Source organism: Aethalodelphis obliquidens, unplaced genomic scaffold, assembly GCF_003676395.1.
Source record: "Aethalodelphis obliquidens isolate GAN/ISIS:26980383/991018 unplaced genomic scaffold, ASM367639v1 scaffold53, whole genome shotgun sequence".
Classification (NCBI taxonomy): domain Eukaryota; kingdom Metazoa; phylum Chordata; class Mammalia; order Artiodactyla; family Delphinidae; genus Aethalodelphis; species Aethalodelphis obliquidens.
In genome coordinates, this window is record NW_020837997.1 from 6,636,440 (window position 1) to 6,656,840 (window position 20,401).

A 20,401-nucleotide genomic window follows, 5' to 3' on the forward strand; every position below is an offset into this window, starting at 1 on the left:
TTGTGCTTTGGCTTCCTCGTTGGTACAGTGGGAAGGATGATGGAACCTTCCTCCCAGGGCCACGCTGAGGATGGAGGCACCTGTCATGATTCCTGGCACAGTTCCAACAGACTCGGACCCACCAGGGCAGCGGGGGATGTGAACGGCCGAGAAGATGCTGACCAGGCCAGAAGCCCTGGCCACCAGGCCCAGCCACTGGGTCCAGCATGTGTCCCCCAGGGCCCTCTCTACCCTGACATACCCCTCCTTGGTGCTCCCACCTCCCCCTCCAAGGCCCCAGGTGGGGTCCCCTGGCCGAGGCAGGACCCAGCGGACACAGGCAGAGTGGCGGACAGGTGCCGGGGGTGGGGTGGGGGGGTGGGGGATGCCCTCTGGGGTGCAGGGAAAGGGGGCTCCTGCCAACCAGGGCCCGCCCACCCCAGTCTTACAGACCAAGTGCTAATATGGTGCTGTTTTCCCAAGAAGGCAGGGCCCTAGGCCAGGCATGGATCCTCCTCAGCATAGCTTCCCCGAGCTGGCCCCATGGTAGCAGGACTTTGGGTAGCAGGACTTAGGGTAGCCAGGCCAAGAGCGCCTGGAATCCAGTTTACGAGGCCCCAGGGGCCGTGTGCGTCTGTGCGAGCGGGTCTTCTGATGTCTGTCTCTGCAGGTCCCCACATTCCAGCCTCGCCCCCTGCCCTGGGGAGGGAAGGGGAGAAGACCGCTGTGCCCCCAGCATGGCCGCATCCTCTCGCTGGAACCCTGGCATTTGATAACTTCTGGGCAGGTTAGCTGGGGCCCACATCACCGGGAGAGCAGGATCCCCTCTGAAATGTGGGGAGGTTGGGACCTTGTCCAGACTTCTGGGATCCTGGGCTGGCAGGCCAGGCGCCTGGGCCAGCTGCACCCTGCAGTCAGCTACTTAGCTGCTCTGTGCCAGTTGGTTAAGGGCTATTGCCAAAGTGCCTCCACTGTGCCCATCCAAAGTGGGCACATCTTTCCAAAGTGCCCATCTTTCCCCACTGCCCTGTCCCCTCCCACCTTCCCACAGTCTACTTCAGGACTAAAGGGTTCTCCCTGCCCACAGGGGCCTCCAGGACCTGGCTGGTTGTCCATTCTCATGGTCAGTACCAAATGTCATCCCCTGTCCGGAGGCGTCATTTCATTTAAGCTCCCTGTGACCCCACAAGGTTCCATGTCCTCATTTTCCTAATGCGAAAACAGGCCTAGGGAAGGGAAGTGACTTGCCCAAGGTCACCTAGCTGGCAAGCTGCAGAACTGTGATTTACATCCCATCTAGCCCGTTCCGGCGCTTGGCCTCAACGCAACCCACAGGCTCCCAGGGAAGGTACGTGTGTGTGTGTGTGTGTGTGTGTGTGTGTGTGTGTGTGTATTGTGTACCTGTGTGAGGGTTTATGTTTTTATGTGCCTTGACGTAGGAGTGTGTACTGCATGTGTATCTGTGCGTGAAAGGGTATGTGCAGTAAGGCTGTAGAGAGCATGTGTACACCATACACACGAAGTGTGCGTGCATGTGGATTTTGTGTGTGAGTCGGGGTGGGGGGGAGCCCATCCTGGGTCCAGCGAGCTCTGTGAGCTGTGTGTGTGTATCTTAGGGTGCATGTGAGTGTGTGTGTGGGAGATGGGGTGTATCTGAGCGAGGCCACTTATGCGTGTGCTACAGCCACCCAGCCTCTGTGACAGCAGCCCTGAGTCCTCAGATGACTTTACAGCCATTTATTGTGCTCCAGTGAAGTAGAAAAAGAAAGTGCTCGCGTTACAAACACCGCTGTCACATCCCTTAACGCCAGCTGCAAACCAAACCGCGTGTGTCCGCTGGGGGTCTGGGCATGCAGTTTGCTCCCACTGTGGGAATGGGGGAGGGGGGCGAGCCTGGGCTCTGGGGGCTTCGCTTGGGGGGGCTTCTTGTCCTGGGGGACCCACCTGTGGGGAGTGGGGGACAGCGGGGTAGCTTTGCTCAGTGCGTCCTTTGGGTGCTGTTGGGAACACCCGGCTCTATGTTGGACCCAGGGAGGAGCCCCCTTTCCCCCCCACAGGCCCCACCCCAGTCTGCTCCCCCCAAACGCTAACCCTGTAGGCAGGTGCCAGGGGGCTGGAGGAGCCATGCAGGGGGAGGGGGTCGGCGGGCCGGGCTGGGCCCTGCCAAGAGCAGCACCGGCCTCCCCGGGGGAAGGCGGGAGGCCCAGGGCCCTAGGCGGAGTTGTAATAGTTGTGCGGGTGGTGGTCGTGGGCAGGCTCGCCCAGCTCCGGGTACTCGGGCGTCAGGCAGTACTTGGGGTCGTAGACCTGGCGGGGCAGCCCATACACTGTCATGCCCCGCTGCGAGGCCCCCTTGTTGCTGCCCATCTGCAGGCTGACATTGAGCGTGTCGCAGTGCTCCATGCCCAGCCCCGGCTCGAAGATCTGCCGCTTGGTCCCGGGAGCAGTCATGCCGGCCTGCGGAGGGCAGTGCAGTCAGGCCGAGGGGACGGCGAGGGGCACAGCCCCACCAGCCCGCCCCATGGCCCCCCACACACCTGGCTGGCTCCCTTGTTGGTGCCCATCTGCAGGCTGATGGTGGCCTGGTCCAGGGGCTGGTCTGTGCCCAGCTTGGGGTCGTAGAGGTGGCGCCGGGTGCCGTAGGCTGTCATGCCCTGCTGGCTGGCAAACTTGTTGGTGCCCATCTAGGGAGCCAGAAGGAGAATCACCCCTTACAAATCTCACGGTGGGCCACCAGATGTAACTCATGTCAGCAGACACATGGCCCTCTAATGAGGCACTGTTTCCACCCTCAGGCTACAGACTGGAAACTGAGGCCCAGAGAAGGTGGGTCACATGACTGATAGGTGGCCTGACTTCCAGGGTTCAAGTTCCAGCCCAGCCACTCATCACATGGGCAATCCTGGCAAGTAAGCTATCTTCTCCAGGCCTCAGTTTTCCCGTCTGTATAAAGGGTATGCTGATAACAGTACCCACCGTCTAGAGCTGTCAGAGGAGTGAGTTAGGGTATGGAAAAATGCCGAGCGTATAGTCTAGTAAAGGCCAAATATCCTGCCACCCCCCCACCAAAGCCTGCAGGGACCAGGGCGCCCTCCCAGCCTCCTCCACTCCCTGACCCTCTGCTCAGCTCAGCAGTGAGACCCGGATGTAGAAGGGGCGGTACCTGCAGCCCGATGATGTTCCGCCCTTCTCTTAGCTTCCCTGGCTCAAATTTCCGTTCCTGCTTCTCTGCATATTTCACTCCCACGTTCACCTTGTTCCCTTTCGTCTTGGCCTGGGGAGGGTGAGGGAGGCAGGGGCTGACAAGGAAGCCCTGGGCCACACTGTCCCCTCGGAGACCCTAAGCAGCACCTGCTTTCCCCCTCCCACCCATGCGGGGCTCAGAGGGCACAAGTGGCCCCACCCGCATCCCAGCCCCGAGCACCCGCAGCCTCCCGGCCCCATGCCCACCCTTCAGCCACACTCACCATGCTGGCCAGGGCCAGGAGGGTGGACTGCACTTGGGTGTGGTTGGTGTTCTCGAACAGGTCGTTGGCCTCAAAGATGTCGTGGGGCCTCACCCCGTACTTGGTGATGGCCTTGATGAAGTTGCCGATGTTCTCCAGCTGGAGGGGAGCCGGTGGTGGTCAGGGATGGGAGGGGAGTGGGGGTCTGGGTGGAGCTCTGAGGGGCTATGGGCCAGGGGTCGAAAGAGTTAAGAGAGTCTGGGCTCACCTGGTGCCAATTCTGGGTGGACTCATTGACCTTCTTCACAGAGCCTGGCTGGAGCTTGTTGATGAACCTGCAAGGCGCAGGGGAGGGCACTGAAGAAGGGGAGCCCTACTGCCCCCACCCAAGCCCTGCCCAGCGGGACAAGGGGTCAGGATGACGGTCAGTGGGAGCTTTCCTTTTTTCTGTTTCCCACTGCAGTCAGCCCCCAGCTGCAGCCCCACCACAGACCGTCTGCACACACAGGCAGGACCCAGATGGGAAACCAACCCCGGGGAGCTAGACTCGTTCAGGTCAGAAAGTCTCCCGATGGAGGGTGTAGGGGAGTCTCCTGGGTGCACCTGCCTCGCTCATGACCACGTTTCAATCTCCTTTTGCGAACCGCTACACCTCGGAGAGCCCGCAGCTCAGAACTGGGGCCTCTTCTCTGGCTACACTCACCCCCTTGATCTCATCCAGTCTCTTGGCATTTTATTTTATATTTTGGCCACGCTGCGCGACATGTGGGATCTTAGTTCCCCGACCAGGGATCGAACCCGTGCCCCCTGCAGTGGAAGCGCAGAGTCTGAACCCCTGGACAGCCAGGGAAGTCCTCTCTTGACTTTAAATGCCATTCACATGCCAACAACTCCCCAACATTTCCTGCAGCCCACCTCTTACTCTCCATTCCAGCACCCCACATGAGTGTCTCAAATCAAATTCACCCTACCTGGACTCCTGACACCCACTTTCCCCCACAGAACTCCCTCCATCCTCCCCGGCTCAGTAAACCCAGCCCTCCAGGTCTCAGACAAAGCCCTCCGCCGCCCTTGACTCTCCTCTCCCTCTCTCTCACCCCCACATTCCATCCCTCAGCAATTCCTTTTACTCTGCCTCCTGAAGACTTCCAGAAGCCCACCTCCGCCCTGCTCTGAGCCACCAGTGTCTCTTTCCTGGGCTCTTGCCTTGACCTCCCCTTGGGCTCCCAGCTTCCACCTCATCCCCTCCAGATGCTTGTCATCCCATGGCTAAAATGGCCTTCTTAAAACAATTCCGTATGGTTTATCATAGGATATTAAATATAGTTCTCTGTGCTATACAGTAGGACCTTGTATAACTTTGCTGTACAGGAGAAGTTAACACAACTGTAAATCAACTATACTTCAATTAAAAAATAAAATTTCCAGTTACTCCCCAGTTCAGAGCACTCCCGTGGTTTCCTATTGCCTTGAGAATAAAAGCCTAACTCCATAGTATGAAGGATGAAGAGGCCCTGTACCATCTGGCCCCCAGCTAACTCCCTCCACTTTCCCTGATCACTGAGGCATGCTCCCACCCCAGGGCCTTTGCACTGGCTGTTCCCACTGCCTGGCCCACTCTTCCCTAAGATGTCCTGCCGGCCACTTCCCTCACTTCATCCAAGATTCTGCTTCAATATTACCTCTTCAGAAAGACCTCCCAGACCATTCTGTACAAAGCAGCAACCCTTCACCCCATGCCCCCCGCCCCCCATCCTTCCCAGCTTGACTCTTCCTCATGGCATTTCCCACCACAGGCAAGTATGTGATTATTTCATCAATTATTTGTTCAATCACCCCCACCAGGACTAAAGCTCTGTAAGCGCCCCAAGTCAAGTCTGTTTTGTTCACTATCCCCAGCGCCTAGACCTGGCTGGCACACAGCAGGTGCCCCATAAATGCACCTCCTCTAGAAATGGGTGGGTGGCCCTGCACTCTTTAAGGCCTGGGACACCAGACCATCCCCCGATTCCTTGGATATGGTAGAACATCATCCCCCAGCCCCTCTCTTTCCAGCAGCTAGGGCTTGGTAACGCTGTGCCTTCGGGAAGCTTCCCTAGCACAAGCTCTGGCTCTTAGGGTCACCCTGCCCTGGGTCAGACTCAGAGAAAAAGACAGGACCCCAGCTGGGCTCAGGGCCCCACCCAGAAATAGAGTTGCAGTGAAATCTAGGAGGTGGAATCTGGAATCGGGGCTTGGGAGCTGTTGAGGGTTTTCCTCTCCCTCAGTGATTAGGTTCTGAGAGGGGGAGAAAATCAGGGCCCACTTAAATTACTGTGGCACATCGCTCAGGTCACCAAGCCAGCAGTGGACAGCTGATGTGGCCCAGTGCCTTTTTGCTGTGACCTCCCTTTCTTGGGACTCTAGAGACCATGTGGCTGCCCTGTATGCGTTGGTGGTTCAGACTCTAGATTCGGAAGTCATTTCTGTTGGAGCAGCGTGGGACTTTGGGCGACGTGTTTTACCCGGGCTCAATTTTCTTTCCTGTTAAATGGGCACAGTGGTTATCTTTATATCTGATACCTCACAACAAAGGTATCAGATAGAACGTGCCCAATCCAGCTCTGAGCTCTTGGTCATTTGAGGGGCTCAGGTAGTAGAGATGCGGGGTTGGGGGCAGCCCAAGGCAGAGTCTGAGCCATGAGTGCCGCACTCACTCGCAAAGAATGATGCCGTCTTTGAGGCCGTCCATGAAGTTGTTGCCAATGCGGCGCCCTGTCACCCCCTCGATCCACTCTCGCAGCTCCTGTTCCCGCTGGTGGTCGTACTTCTGGGCCAGCTGGCGGTGGGGGACACAGAGAAGGTGGTGAGGACGCAGTGGGGAGCAGGGTTGGCTCCCAGGCCCAATCCAAGCTTCCCTAGGTCTGCTCTCTTCCCTCGTCCCTTCCCAACTAAGGCAATTCTGTCCCAACGTCCAGTTGAGGGGGGTGGGGGGGCATGTGCTGAGGGCCAGTGTTGAGGCGGCACCTGCCCAGGGGCCATTCCAGGCATTCTGAGGTTTGGCACCACCGAATGTGGATTAAGGGGTGGAGAACGAGATACTCAGAGCTGGGGGGCGGCGCCTGGCCTCTTGGTTCCCCCTGCAGACCAAACTTGGGGTTTAGCTTCCCCTGGCCCTGCCCCCCTCCTGGGAGTTTCAGGCAAGGGAGGAGGAGCCCTAAGGAGGTGCCCCCGGATGCCATCTTGCAGGGGACAGCTCTGTCTTATATCTCTGTCTCAGTGTCTCTCTACGTCCTCATCCCTGGGGCCCCCTCTCTGGCTCGGGGAGGGGGGGCCTGTCTTTGCCTTACTCCTGGCCCCGTGCATGTCTGTATTTCTCTGTCTCTGTCCCCATGGCACGATGTCCTCAGTCTCTCTCCCAGCTCTGTCTGTCTTTCCTAGGCACTGTCATCCTGTCCCCATCTCTTCGTGTCCGGCTGGGGGTGGGCCTCATAGCTCGTCCATCTCTGCTTTCATAGGTCTCTCTCCATCTCTCCGACTCCAGGTTCCCCGCCTCGGGCGAGGATGAGGCTCAGCGGTCTCTCCACCTCTCCATCCCTGTCTCAGTCTTATCTTGCTCCAGGCTCGCCCTCCGCCATCCGTCCCTCTCAAGTCTCAGGCTTCCAGTATCTCTGCGTCTCTCCCCCACCTCTCCTCTCCCGCTTTGCCCCCGCTCCGTTTCCCCAGAACTCTCTACCCCAGCCCAGACAGGCTCCGGGCCCCTGGGAGACCCGGTCGCCCCTTCTTCTGGGGGAGGGGAAAGAGGAGGGGAAGGCCCCCTCACCTGGCCCCGGCCTTGCCGCCCCCCTCCCCATCGGCCCGGCTTTATAAAGCAAACCGGCCCTTATATAGCGCGGCCCCGCGGGCCGGGCTCCCGAGGCCGCCTTATATGGCGCGGCGGCTCCGCTCGGCTCCTGGGCCGGCGCTGGGGGGAGGGGGGGCGACGCTGGGATCTGTCTCCTGCCCGAGCACCCGTCCCCTACCCGCCCCCTCCTCCAGCCCCGAGGATTCCCCCGACCCAGGTTCCCAATTCCAGCTCCCCATTTCCTGCCTGTGGAACCCTGGGAAAAGCCACCCTGAGCCTCAGTGTTGCCCTCTGTCAAATGGGGCTGGGACTCCTCCCTGGGCAGTGCTCAAGGGATTGTTCCAGTGGGTTGGGGACTTCAAGCTCGCTGCCCTGGAGAAGCTGATCCCATGGGGGACGCGGGCCGCAAGTTCAGGGGCCCAGTTCTGAATCTCTCTTATATAGGACCTGAGCTACTTGTCTCTTCTTTCTGAACCTCAGTTTACCCATCCATAGCATGAAGGCGATGTCCCCATGTCCTCCCACCCCCAGAATTAGGAGACCCCTGCTTTGTCCCGAATGCCCACTCTCTGCCTATCCCCAGCTGTCTCCGTTTCCTTCACAATCTCCAACACCTTGGGGCCTCACCCCCCAGGAACCCCAGCTCTGGAGCACTCCACAAATTCTTAGTCGGGCTAGGGGGGGTGGGCAAAATCAAGTCCTTCCCCAGACCCCCAGAAACAAAAAGGGTTAACGGGGGACTCTAATCAAGTGGGGTTTCACAATGGGCCAACCGCCTCAGTTTACCTGTGACTGCCTGCATGCCCCCCCATTTCACACCCCAACAGGAGCTGAGGGCTCTGGGATGCTCAGGCCAGGGAGGAAGGCAGCCCCTTCCCCATATACTCATCCTTTTTCTCTCTCAGGTTCCAAGTCATATGGGATAGGCAGGAAGGGGGTCCAGGGAACCCCAAGTGTGGGGCCTCTGGCCTGGCAGGGCAAGTGGGCCAGGTCACGAGGAGGCCCTCCAGCCCTACCTTGTTCTTGACCTCAGCTGACAGCCCGTAGGCGGGGCCTCGGTTGAAGTGAGCAGAGGACATGCTGGCTGATGGTGGACAGCGGTGGCAGCAGCGCTGAAGAAGGCGGCAGCAGCTGAAGATCCGTCTGCACCCTCTTCCCTCCTCACATGTTTTTGAAGCTCGGGAGGCGGCCCGGGCCTCTTCCAAGGCCCGTCCCATTGGCCATAGAGGCCTGCCAAGGGGCGGGGCGCCCCCCACCTTGGCCAGCCCCCCTTCGTGATGTCAGGGCCTTGGTATTGGGAGCTGATTGTGTCATTGTTTCCACCTAGGGGGGCGGCCTGGGTTATTCATTTTTGGGGCGGCTGGCAGCTTGGCCAGACAGAGACCACCAACCTTTCCCCACTCCCCACTGTTCATTAGGCCTCTGGCTGGGTCTCCTAGTCTCTTTGTGTCTGTCTCTGAGGCCATCTCCCCATATCTCTGAGGTCATCTTTCTTCATTTCTCTCCTGTCTTGAGGCAGGACTACCACCTGTGGTAGTTTATGGAGCACCACCTTGGTTTTAAGTCCAGACACCAATAGTCTATAAGTGTAGGCCAGCCCCTTCCCCTCTCTGAGCCTCTGTTGCCTCACCTGTAAAATAGACTAATGCTAGTGCCTGCTCATGAGGCTGTTGTGAGGATCAGAAGAAATAATGCCTGGGACCTCCCTGGTGGTCCAATGGTTAAGACTCTGTGCTTCCACGGCAGGAGGCACGGGTTTGGTCCCTGGTCAGGGAACTAAGATTCCACAAGCCGAGTGGCGCAGCCAAAAAATAATGCCTCCAATATGCCCAGGGCAGTGCCTGGCACAGGGAAGGACAGGGAATAGCAGTATTTCTGCTGAGAATCTGGCACCCCACTTCTGTCCCCTCCATCCCCTCATAAGGACCTGGGGGAGCAGAGATCCTGGATCTCACCCTCTCCATCCACCTGTGGGTTGCCTGAACCACGGAGTGGCTGTGTTAGTGGGTTCCAGGCCATGGACATCCCCATATATTCCTGTCCCAGCCAGGCTGGCCTGGAGGGAACACCTGCAAGCAGCCCTGCCTGTCCAGATCTCACCCCTGTACCATAGGGGTGGATGACATGCCCACATCATGCCACGTATGTTTAGGCCATGTTAGTGACACTTGGATAACGTGTCAGCAACCATATCACACACTAATGATACATCAAGGACATGCAATTTGCTGGCCACGTGCTAAGGGCACAGCCGTGATGTACTAATAATGACAACGGCCCTTATGTTAGGCCCTGGTCCAAATGCTGTACATGTATCCACTCGTACATACCTCACAACACCCTCAGAAGTGGGTGCTGCTATTCTATGCACTTTACAGATGCGGAAACTGAGGCACCGGGGTGTGGAATCCCTTTCCCAGTGTCACACAGCTCACTAGTGACAGAGCAGAATTTGAACCCGGGCCTCTGCCCCTAATGCTATGAGGCTAAGGCAGGGTTTCTCAATCTTGCTACTGTTGGCACCCCGGCTGGATAATTCATCGTGGGGGCGGGGGTCTGTCCTGGGCATTGCAGAACTTGAAGCAGCATCCCCAGCCTCTACCTACTCAGTGCCAGAAGCAACACCCCCCCCTCACTTTAGTCTTTTTTGTTTTGTTTTGGCCGCACTGCACGGCATGCGGGATCTTAGTTCCCCGATCGAACCCGAGCCCCATGGGGGGTCTTAACCACTGGACCGCCAGGGAAGTCGTTCCTCCCTTCCCCCCACCCCACCTTAGCCTTGACAAACAGGAATGTCTCCAGAGGTTGCCAAATGTCCCTGGGAAAGCTATGGGGGTGAGGGGTCGGCAGCAGATCGCTCCCATTTGAGAACGACTGGGCTAAGGCAACTACCGACAAGTTGATAGCGTGTAATGGTATATTGAAGATACGCTAAAATACATAAAATGAGCAAACAATTAGCTCCTACTACGTACTGAGTGCTTTGGATCTGTCAACTCATTCCTCACAGCAGCCTTATGATGTGGGGTCTAAATGTTGTACAGAGAGGTGAAGCCGACTGCCCGGAGTCACACAGCTCCAGGGTGGCGGAGCCAGGATTCAAACGCGTAGGTTGCTGGATCCTGCCCACACCGAGCGGCCCGCAGCGGGCCACAGGTCGCTACTGCGCATGAGAGGACCCGCGCCTCCGCTAGCTCTCGGCCGGCGCCCCCTGGCGGCCCAGGAGGGCGGGGGCGGGGCCTGGCGGCATCCAGGCGGCGATGACGCAACGCGCTGACTCATTCGGCCCCGCCCCCCGGCCCGCGGTCGCTTGGCCATTTATAGAATCCGCGCCGGCTCTGAAGTCACTGCCCAGGCACGACGGGGGCGGGGTGGGGGAGCACTTGGCTTGCCCCCAGACGGGGCAACCCGGGGTCTCCCTAGGGAGCAGCCCTTTTTGGGTCCATTTGTCCCTCCAGTTCTGGGTCGGTGTCTCTGTATCTCTTGCAATGTCTTTTGGTCGTTCTGTGCCCGTCTCTCAGCGTCGCCTAGCCTTTTTCTGTCTCAGCCTTTGTCTCTCTCTGCGTCTCTATGAATCTGCCCATCTCACTGTCTCTGTCTCTCTCTCTGTCCCCGTGTCTCTTCTCTCTTTATCTCGCCGTCTCTGCGTCTCAGTTTCTGTTCCGCGCCTCTTGGTTTTTCACTGTGTCTCTGTATCGTCTCTGTTTCTGTCTGATGGATGGGGGTAGAGGCGGAGAGAGGGGACTGATCCCATCCCGAGGCCCCAGCCCCAGGGGACTCCCCCATCACTGGCTGCCCGGTGTGCAGACCCCCCACTCAGCTCCTGTTTGGCGCTTCCCAGGCCGCAGCCTCTCTGTGCCTCAGTTTGCCATCTAAATGAGAAGGATGGGCTTTAGTAAGGACGAAGAGTCCAGGACAGTCATGAAAGAAAAGCTCTGCCTTTCCTCCATCTTAGGAGATCCCCCAGAAACTTTCTGACTCTCAGAACTAACACACACACACACACACACACACACACACACACACACACACACACACACACCTCTGTGCCTGTGTCCGGGAGAGGCTCACCCCCTTCACTTGCCTATCTTGGCAGACCGTGTCTGCCAGCACCCCCAAACCCACCCCCTACCTAGCTTTCCTTTCCCCAGATGGCTTCTGTTTCTGGAGGGCTCACTCCATGCCAGACACTGTGCCAGGCACAATCTCACTTAATCCTCACCACCACCCTCTTGAGAGGGGAAGTCTTAGACCCCTTTTTATTTGGGGGGGGCGGGACGGTGGGGCATGTGGGATCTTAGTTGCCTCCCCAGGGATCAACTGGAGCCCCTTGCTTTGGAAGCACAGAGTCTTAACCACTGGACTGCCAGGGAAGTCCCTTAGACCCTTTTATAGATAAAGAAAAGGTTCAGAGAAACCAAGTCGCTCTCCCAGGGTCACGCTGCTTCTGCTGCTCCCACAGCCTTCCACATGTATTTCTTGAGTGCCCAAGCACGCTCTCATCTTTGTAGTCCCTTCTGCCTCGACACATTTCCACAAGATGCCTGTGAGCCCTCTCCCTCATTTCCTCTGCTCAGATGTCCCCTCTTCAGAGAGGCCCTCCCTGACCACCTGTCCTAAAATAATGTATCCCACACCCCCAGACTGTGAGAGGATGGGCAGGAGGGAGCTATTCACTTAAGTGTTTGCACCTGACGGTGGATACGTACATCTGCCTCCATAAAAACTTCCATTTGAATAAGTGATTTTAAAAAGCCCCCTCAGGGCTTCCCTGGTGGTGCAGTGGTTGAGAGTCCGCCTGCCGATACAGGGGACATGAGTTCGTGCCCCGGTCCGGGAAGACCCCACATGCCGCGGAGCAACTAAGCCCGCGCACCACAACAACTGAGCCTGTGCTCTAGAGCCTGTGAGCCACAACTACTGAAGCCTGCGTGCTCTAGAGCACGTGCTCTGAAACAAGAGAAGCGACTGCAATGAGAAGCCCGTGCACCACAACGAAGAGTAGCCCCTGCTCGCTGCAACCAGAGAAAGCCCACATGCAGCAAGGAAGACCCAACGCAGCCAAAAATAAATAAAATTTTAAAAATAATAATAAAATTAAAAAAATAAAAAGCCCCCTCCACAGGACTTCCCTGGTGGTCCAGTGGTTAAAAGTCCGCGCTTCCACTGCAGGGGGCGCGGGTTTGATCCCTGGTCGGGGAACTAAGATCCTGCATGCCGCATGGTGTGGCCAAAAAAATTGAAAAAAATAAAAATAAAAGAATGGCCCGGATTGGCAAAAATCAGAACAACTCATAACAAAAAATGCTGGGGAGGCTTAGGGGATATCTTTGATGGACATGGGCAGTTTGTTGATAGCTTTCAAAATGATAAGTGTCCTTACTTTTTCTGGTGGTTACTTTTATGTGTTAAGTCAACTGGGCCAGGGGGTGCCCAGATACTTGGTCAAACATTATTCTGGGTATGTCTTCAAGGGTGTTTTTGGATGAGATTAATATTTGAATTTGCAGTCTGAGTAAAACAGATTGCCCTCCTCCATATGGATGGGCTTCATCAGATCAGTTGGAGGCTTGAATAGAACAAAAAGGCTGATTCCCCCGTCCACTAAGAAGGAACTCCTCCTGCCTGACTGCCTTGAGCTGGGACATAGGTCGTTTCCTGCCTTCAGACTGGAACTGAAACACTAGCTTTTCTCTGGTCTCAAGCCTGCCAGCTCTTGGACTGGAACTTATACCATTGATGCACCTGGTTCTCACACCTTTGTTCTTGGACTGTAACTACATCATCTACGCTCCTGGGTCCCCAGCTTGCCAACTGCAGATCTTGGACTTGGACTTCTCAGCCTCCCTAATCACATAAGTCAATTCCTTATAATAAATCGTCTCTCTCATATATATCAATATATATATGTATGTGTACATACATTTTTTTTTGTTTTTCTGGAGAACCCTACCTATGTAATACACCTTCTGAACCAGCAAATCTCTTTTTTAGAATATTCCTAAGAAGTACAAGTGTAGGTATGAAGAATCACATTTATTGCAGTGGCCTTTTAATAACAAGTCACCCTGTAGATCTATCAACAGGGAACACGTGAGATAGACAAAGATGACAGCAGAATATGCAGCACTTTGTTTCAATTAAATAAAGGCACTGTGGTGCTGTGGTTAAGACTGTGGGGGGGGGCTCTGGATCCATATTCCATGGGTTTGGGGCATACCCTGGTGCTTCCTGGCTGTGTGATCTCAGGCAGGTGTCTTAACGTCTCTGTGGTTGAGTTTCCCCCTCTGGAAAATGAGCACATTAATAGTGTCCGCTTCCGTAGGCTTGTTTCTTTTTAACTTTTTGTTTGGAGATAATTTTAAGCTTACAGAAAAGTTGCAAAAAAAATAGCACAGAGAGTTCCCAAATACCCTTCACCCTGCTGCCCCTACTGTTGACATCTTACATAACCATAGTACGCTTATCAAAACTAAGAAATTAACTTTGGCACAATACTATTAATAAACTACAGACTCCAGTTTTTTAACTCATGTCCTTTTTCTGTTCCAGGACCCAATCCAAGATCCCTCATGGCATTTAGTTGTCATGTTTTCTTAGACTCCTTGGTCTGTGACAGTCCCTTAGTCTTTCACGACCTTGACACTTTTGAAGAGTACTGGTTAGTAATTTTATAGCCTCTCAATTTAGTTTGTCTTGATTAGAGTGGGGATTTTGCGTTAGTGAGAAGGATCCCGGAAAGGTGATGTTCCCTTCCCATACCAAGGGCTTATGACGTCACTGTGACTTATTGCTGGTGATGTTAATCTTGGCCCCTTGGTTAAAGTGATGTCTGCCAGGACCCTCCACTGTGAAGCTGCTATTTTCTTTGAGTTGTTTTGAGGACTGCGTGTTAAAGGGTTTACATGAGGGCTTCACACATACTATTGTGCTCTGTGTTTAAAAAAAAAAAAAACCACTCCCCCAAAAAAGTACATGTCTGTGTTTGAATCAACTACTTCTGGAAGGATAAATTAGAAAATGAGAGCTGCAAATGCCTCACTAGGAAGAGGAACAACGGGAGCTCTAAAGGCTGCGGCCAGGTTGGTGAGCCCACCACCACCCACGCGTGCCTTCACCCAGACCCAGCTGAGCAGATCGAACTGCGCCTACTTATAGCTGGGCACGCCCAGCAGAGGGCAGTAGCACTCCCAGCAGCTGCCCACGTGGCTGTCAACGTGCTGGGGAGGGTGTGCAAGCCCTCCTGGACCGGCAGTTGATTGGCTGTAGCGCCTCTTAGATCGGCCAATCACAGGAATCTCGATGGCAGATGTGCTGCGGCTGCGCAGAGTCGTGGAGGCATCCTAAGGGTGGCTGTGAGCATCTTTCTGTCCCCCTGCCAGCCCCCTGTGTCATGGAGGCCAAGGGATTGCAGAAGTGGCTTTATGGGAGCGGAGAAACATCATCGCCTGGAGACTCTGCCACTGCCAAGCCCCCATTTTATGTGCTAATCTGTTGGGGTCATTAATAGCCTAAAACCAGGGCTTTCTGGGGGAGCCCAGGAGCCCCACCACCACCACTCCATCTGACCTCCTCGTATTTCCCTCAGTTCACTCCACTCCAAAGGCCTTTGCAGTTGCTCCTTATGCCCAAAGTGTTCCCCAAATCTCCAGATGGTTCACTCACCTCCTTCAGGTCTTTATTCAAAGATCACCTGCTCAGTGACACCTTCTCCTAACCAGCCAGTTTCAAACTGCAAACCCCTCTTGCACCTCCTTCCTTTTTCTGCTTCACTGTTCTCTGTATCACTTATCATTTTTAAGTAGACTTTTTCAAAATTGTGGTAAAATATAGAACATAAAATTTCCTGTTTTTAAGTGTACAGTTCTGTGATATTAAGTACATTGATGGTTTTGTGCAGCCATCACCACCATCCATCTCCAGAACTTTTTTCATCCTCCAAGACTGAAACTCTGCCCCCATTAAACAGTAATTCCCCACTCTCCCCCTCCCCCACCTCCTGGCAACCATCATTCTACTTTCTGTCTCTATGATAATTTGATTACTCTCTAGGTACCTCACATAAGTGGAATCCTACAGTATTTGTCCCTTTGTGATTGGTTTATTTCATTTAGCATAAAGTCCTTAAGGTTTATCTATTTGTAGTATGTGTCAGAATTTCTTTCCTTCTTAAGGCTGAATAATATTCCATTGTATGTATACACTACATTTTGTTTATCCATTCATCTGCTGATGGACACTTGAGTTGCTTTGGCTATTGCGAATCATGCTGCTATGAACATGGGTGTGTGACCATCTGTTCAAGTCCCTGCTTTCAGTCCTTTGGGGTATATACCCAGAAGTGGAATTACTGAATCATAGGGTAATTCCATTTTTAATTTTTTTAAGGCACTGCCAAACTGTTTTCCGTGGTGGTTGAACCAGTTTACATTCCCACCAGGAGTGTACAAGAGTTTCACTTTCTTCACTTGTTAGAGTCTATTTTTTTGATAATGGCCACCTAATGGTTGTGAAGTGTTTACATAGACTTTACAAGTATATCATACATATAGAAAAGTGTACAAATTATAGCTCAATGAATTATCACTTTTAAAATATTTTTAATTGAGATATTACTTAAAGTAAAATGCACACATCTTAATCGAGAGCTCAGTGAATTCTCATACACACCCATGTAATCACCATGCACAGCTCAAGCTATAAAATATTTCTTTTTGAACAATTCTTAATCTGTTTATTAATATCAGCCCTTTTGTTAATTACATGTAGCATTTTACATTTTTACTTCATGAAAATATACCTTTCTTGGAAACAGATTCTAAGTACTTGGAGAATTTAAATTTCTTTTCCTTTTTCAAATTAATTTCATATTTCCTTCTGGATCTAGCACACAACACGTATTTGTTTTAAGTAATTAATTTGTTGAATTAGTGAAAGTATTCTGATGCTTTGTTTGAGATGGCAGAATGACAGAAGGCATAAATCTAAATACCTAAATTAATACACAGAACACAAAGAATCAAGCTCTACACACAAGCAAAACAGGGACTAAAAATTGCTATTAATTACAAAAGGTTACATGTTCTATGTTCAAAATCACTGAAGATTCACAAGATGATAGACAAAATCATATCCTAAACAGTTCTGAAGTTGCACTTAATATTTTTTCAAGCTGCATATAGTTATGAAAATATTTCTATAGAACATGGGTCTTTCGGACTTCCCTGGTGGCGCAGTGGTTAACAATCCGCCTGCCAATGCAGGGGACAAGGGTTCGAGCCCTGGTGCGGGAAAATTCCACACGCCGCGGAGCAACGAAGCCCGTGTGCCACCCACAACTACTGAACCTGCACTCTAGAGCCCATCAGCCACAACTACTGAGCCTGCGCTCTAGAGCCCGCGACTATGTGCCGCAACTACTGAAGCCCACGCGCCTAGAGCCCGTGCTCTGCAACAAGAGAAGCCACCACAATGAGAAGCCCGCGCACTGCAACGAAGAGTAGCCGCCGCTCACCAAAAGCCCACGTGCAGCAACAAAGACCCAACACAGCCAAAAATAAAAACAAACAAATAAATATTGATTTTAAAAAAAGAAAAGAAAAGAACATGGGTCTTTTTTTCCATCTCCTCCACAAGCATGCCAGCTCCCCCAGGTCAGGAATCTTTTTTTTTTGCTCACTGCTTTTCCTCAACACTTAGAACGGTGCCTGCTACAAAGGAGGCTCTCAATAAATGCTTGTGTTTTGTGTGTGTGTGTGGTTTTTTTGTTTGTTTGCTTGTTTTGTTTTGTTTTTTGCCGCACCACCCAGCTTGCGGAATCTAAGTTCCCCGACCAAGGATTGAGCCTGGGCCCTTGGCAGTGAAAGCGTGGAGTCCTAACCACTGGACCGCCAAGGAATTCCCTCAATAGGTGCTTGTTGAGTGACTCTGAGCCTTCTCGTGAAGGGGTGGGCACAGCCTCAGGATCCTATGCACAGCTTCCCTTTTTTTGGCCCTGGGTCTGAGGCTGCAGAAGGATTGAGAGAAGCTCTTCCAGATTGCTTCAATCCCTGCCCACACTCTGCTCTGGCGTACTCTGAGATGGCTCCCCAGCCTCAGGCCCCGGACAGGATGCGGTATATCCATAGAATGTTAAGGATGTCCAGGACCAGCAATAGACAAGGTCATCACCCCTCGAATTTTAGAACCGTATCACAGTGCTGCCAGCTATATAGACTCCAGCCATGGCCACACCAGCAAGGCCACTGGTGAGCTTTGGGGGCAGCTCACCATACTCAGGAACCAACTGTGGACAGGAGGGGAGCGATCAGGAGTGAAGGAGAGGAAGGTGAATGCAAGAGAGCAGCAGGAAGGCCCTCACATGCCCCCCAGACCCAAGTGCCCAAAATTGACAAAAGGCTGTGACAGACACAGATGGGCATAGAATTCTACAAGGTAATGCAGCCTGTCCCGGGGCTGGAGAAAGAGGGGCGAAGGCAGTGGCAGGGTAATTCGTCGGGCATGCCGAAGGCAGTCACATGGGGCTGTCACAAGGGACCGTTTGCAGGCTTTAAAGGTTCGGGTGAGTTTCAGGAACATTCACCCATTCGTTTACTCATTTTTGTAGCTAACATCTATTAAGCACTTCCCATGTTCCAGGCTCCGTCTCTAATGCTGGGGACACCACACCAAACAAACAACCAAAATCTCCCTGTCCTCTTGGAGCTCATGGTAACCAAGCCCACAGGAGATGTTCAAAGCATGCGGGCAGGGTGGTGGGAGAGGTGGTGTCTCCAAGGGTCTTTATAGAAGCAGGAGAAGCCGAAGAGAGAAACTGCATGGTAACACGGGAACAACTGATCCCTGTTGTGGAGAATCACCACCAGGTCTGAAGGGAGCAGGGTTCAGAAGTGGACAGGGGATTGAGGGAATGTGACCCCCAGTCGCACACAGCTGGATCCCATCTACCACAGAGCAGGTCAACAGAGTCATCAGCCACAGTTCATGGGATGGGAGGAGTGGGGGCACCACTGGACCCCCACCCTGGACATCTCTGGACAGGACAGCTGGGGGTCTGGTATGGAGGGGTCAAGGCCCAGGTCTGGGCTCTGCCTGGGCTGAGGTAGAGACAGACAGTGGGCTGGCCCATGAGGCTCCTTAGCTGGGCCAGCCTCACTCAGAGAACCTTCCCGGAGGGATATCTCCCTCCTCTGGACATCCTCAGCAGTGTCCAACCCCTTTCCCCATGCTGCCGACTCCCCACCCCTACAGGAGCATAGAATAGGGGTGAAGTGGAGAATGTCCACTTGGGCCCAGCTGACCCTTACAGAGTGAGGTTGATGTTGATTGTCTCCACAGAGAGCAGGTTGTACCAGCAAAGGGTACTGATGGCCAGGGAGAGGAGGATGGCGACACACCTGGGGAGGGGGCAAGGCAAATTAGGCCCCGCCCCTCTCTTCCGCGTGGCCCCGCCCCCTCACCACCTGGAGTCCCACTGGAGGAGTTTGCCTGAGTCCAAACTTGCTCCCAGGCTGGCGGGAGGCTGCTGAACGAGCGCTGGCTGAGCGCCTAGGAGCTCCTTTGGTGCAAGACGAAGCCAGGAGGCTGAACCACGGTGGGTGGAGGGGGAGGGCCGCCATAGAGACGGGTAGGGGTGGTTATTGAGCTGTGGCTGTGGCCACGTCCACGCCTCGGGCACCTCCTCTGCCCGGAGGCCCAGCTCCTACAACCAGCGGGGCAGGTGCCTGCTGCACCACCTCCAGTGTTGCCATACCCTGAGGCAAGGGAATTATCCGGGGATCACAGGTCTGCCGCACACAGGGGAGAAGAAGTAAAATCTGGGGACCCAGACGCTGCGTCTCTCACACACACTCCTGGGTACAACCAGCGTGAGTAGACCCTGGGAATCAGACACACAGCCACACACAGATACACTCGGGGAGCTACAAATACAGCGACAGCCCCCACTATGGTTGGGTGGACAGTCATACACAGAGGCATAGGGACACACCATTGTAACACACACAGACAGATCAACACAGTCATAATCGACCAATATTGAGGCACGGTCATAGACACACAGTGTCATATACTGTCACACATCGATGGTGGGGGGCACCTATACAAGTCACACCTATACAAGTCAGAGACACACAGTGTTACAAACACATACCAATGGTTGGACACAACTACACAATGGAGTCCCACAACGTCAGAGACCATCCCTGGCATGGTCAGACCTTTATACCATTGCTGGAACACAGAGTCACACACAGTCAGAGACACACAGGGTGCCATGAGCACAGCCATGCACACATGAAATCAGAGATTCATACGGTCACAGACACACACTGGTAGACACAATCACACACAGACCGATATGGGGTGTAACAGTCACATGCGTTTTCACAGTGGGACACAATCATTTATCCACAAGATGGGAACACATGAGGTGTCACAAACACAGTCATCAATCCACTGGTGTTCAGACATGCAATCACACTTGCATTATTGCATGGAACATCAAAGAAATGTTGACACACCTACTCCCAGCCCTCAGAATTGTGGGACAAATTCCACAGCCTTACACACACACAAACGCCCAGAAGCCGGTACGATCACAGATGCACATGCAGCTAATAGCACGTGAACACACAAAGACACCCACACACCAACGTCCCAACTGGCCTGGCTCACACTGACACACACATGGGGGCCACACCTGACCTACGTTCACACAGCCACACACAAACCTACACACCTTTGCTTGAGTTCTAAGACACTACAAAGACACATGAAAACCTCCACACTCTATCACCCCAACACCACAGTCACACACACACACACACAAAATCATGACAACACTACAGGACCCTCAGCTCTCCATGAGGGTGGCCCAAGGTGTCAAACCAGCCTCCATGCCCTTCCAGTGAGGGAGGTGGAGGGAGGTGTTAGGGTGAGTCCCCCATAATAACAATAGCATAGGGAATTCCCTGGTGGTCCAGTGGTTAGGATTCCTCACTTCCACTGCAGGGTACACAGGTTCCATCCCGGGTTGGGGTGGGGAGGGGCGGGGGGGGCGTGTGGAACTAAGATAGCACAAGCCGTGTGGTGAGGCCAAAACAAAAAACAAACAGGGCTTCCCTGGTGGCGCAGTGGTTGAGAGTCCGCCTGC

The 20,401-nt window shown here is 53.9% G+C and overlaps 1 protein-coding gene across 2 annotated transcripts; it reads right to left on the reverse strand.

Annotated features, from left to right (window-relative positions):
• Positions 1–1,701: 1,701 nt before the first annotated feature.
• Positions 1,702–8,498, reverse strand: CNN1 (calponin 1). Of its 2 annotated transcripts, none has more exons than XM_027085090.1 (7): positions 8,265–8,498; positions 6,122–6,243; positions 3,694–3,760; positions 3,447–3,584; positions 3,143–3,253; positions 2,517–2,663; positions 1,702–2,436 (listed from the first exon to the last, which is right to left on the reverse strand). In XM_027085090.1, exons 1-7 carry the CDS (start codon positions 8,463–8,465, stop codon positions 2,191–2,193), a joined length of 1,032 nt encoding a protein of 343 aa, XP_026940891.1. In that variant the 5' UTR covers positions 8,466–8,498; the 3' UTR covers positions 1,702–2,190. The 2 variants fall into 2 exon arrangements, with proteins under 2 accessions (XP_026940891.1, XP_026940892.1); XM_027085091.1 differs by having other exon boundaries at positions 1,753–2,436; positions 3,143–3,319; positions 8,265–8,401.
• Positions 8,499–20,401: the final 11,903 nt, after the last annotated feature.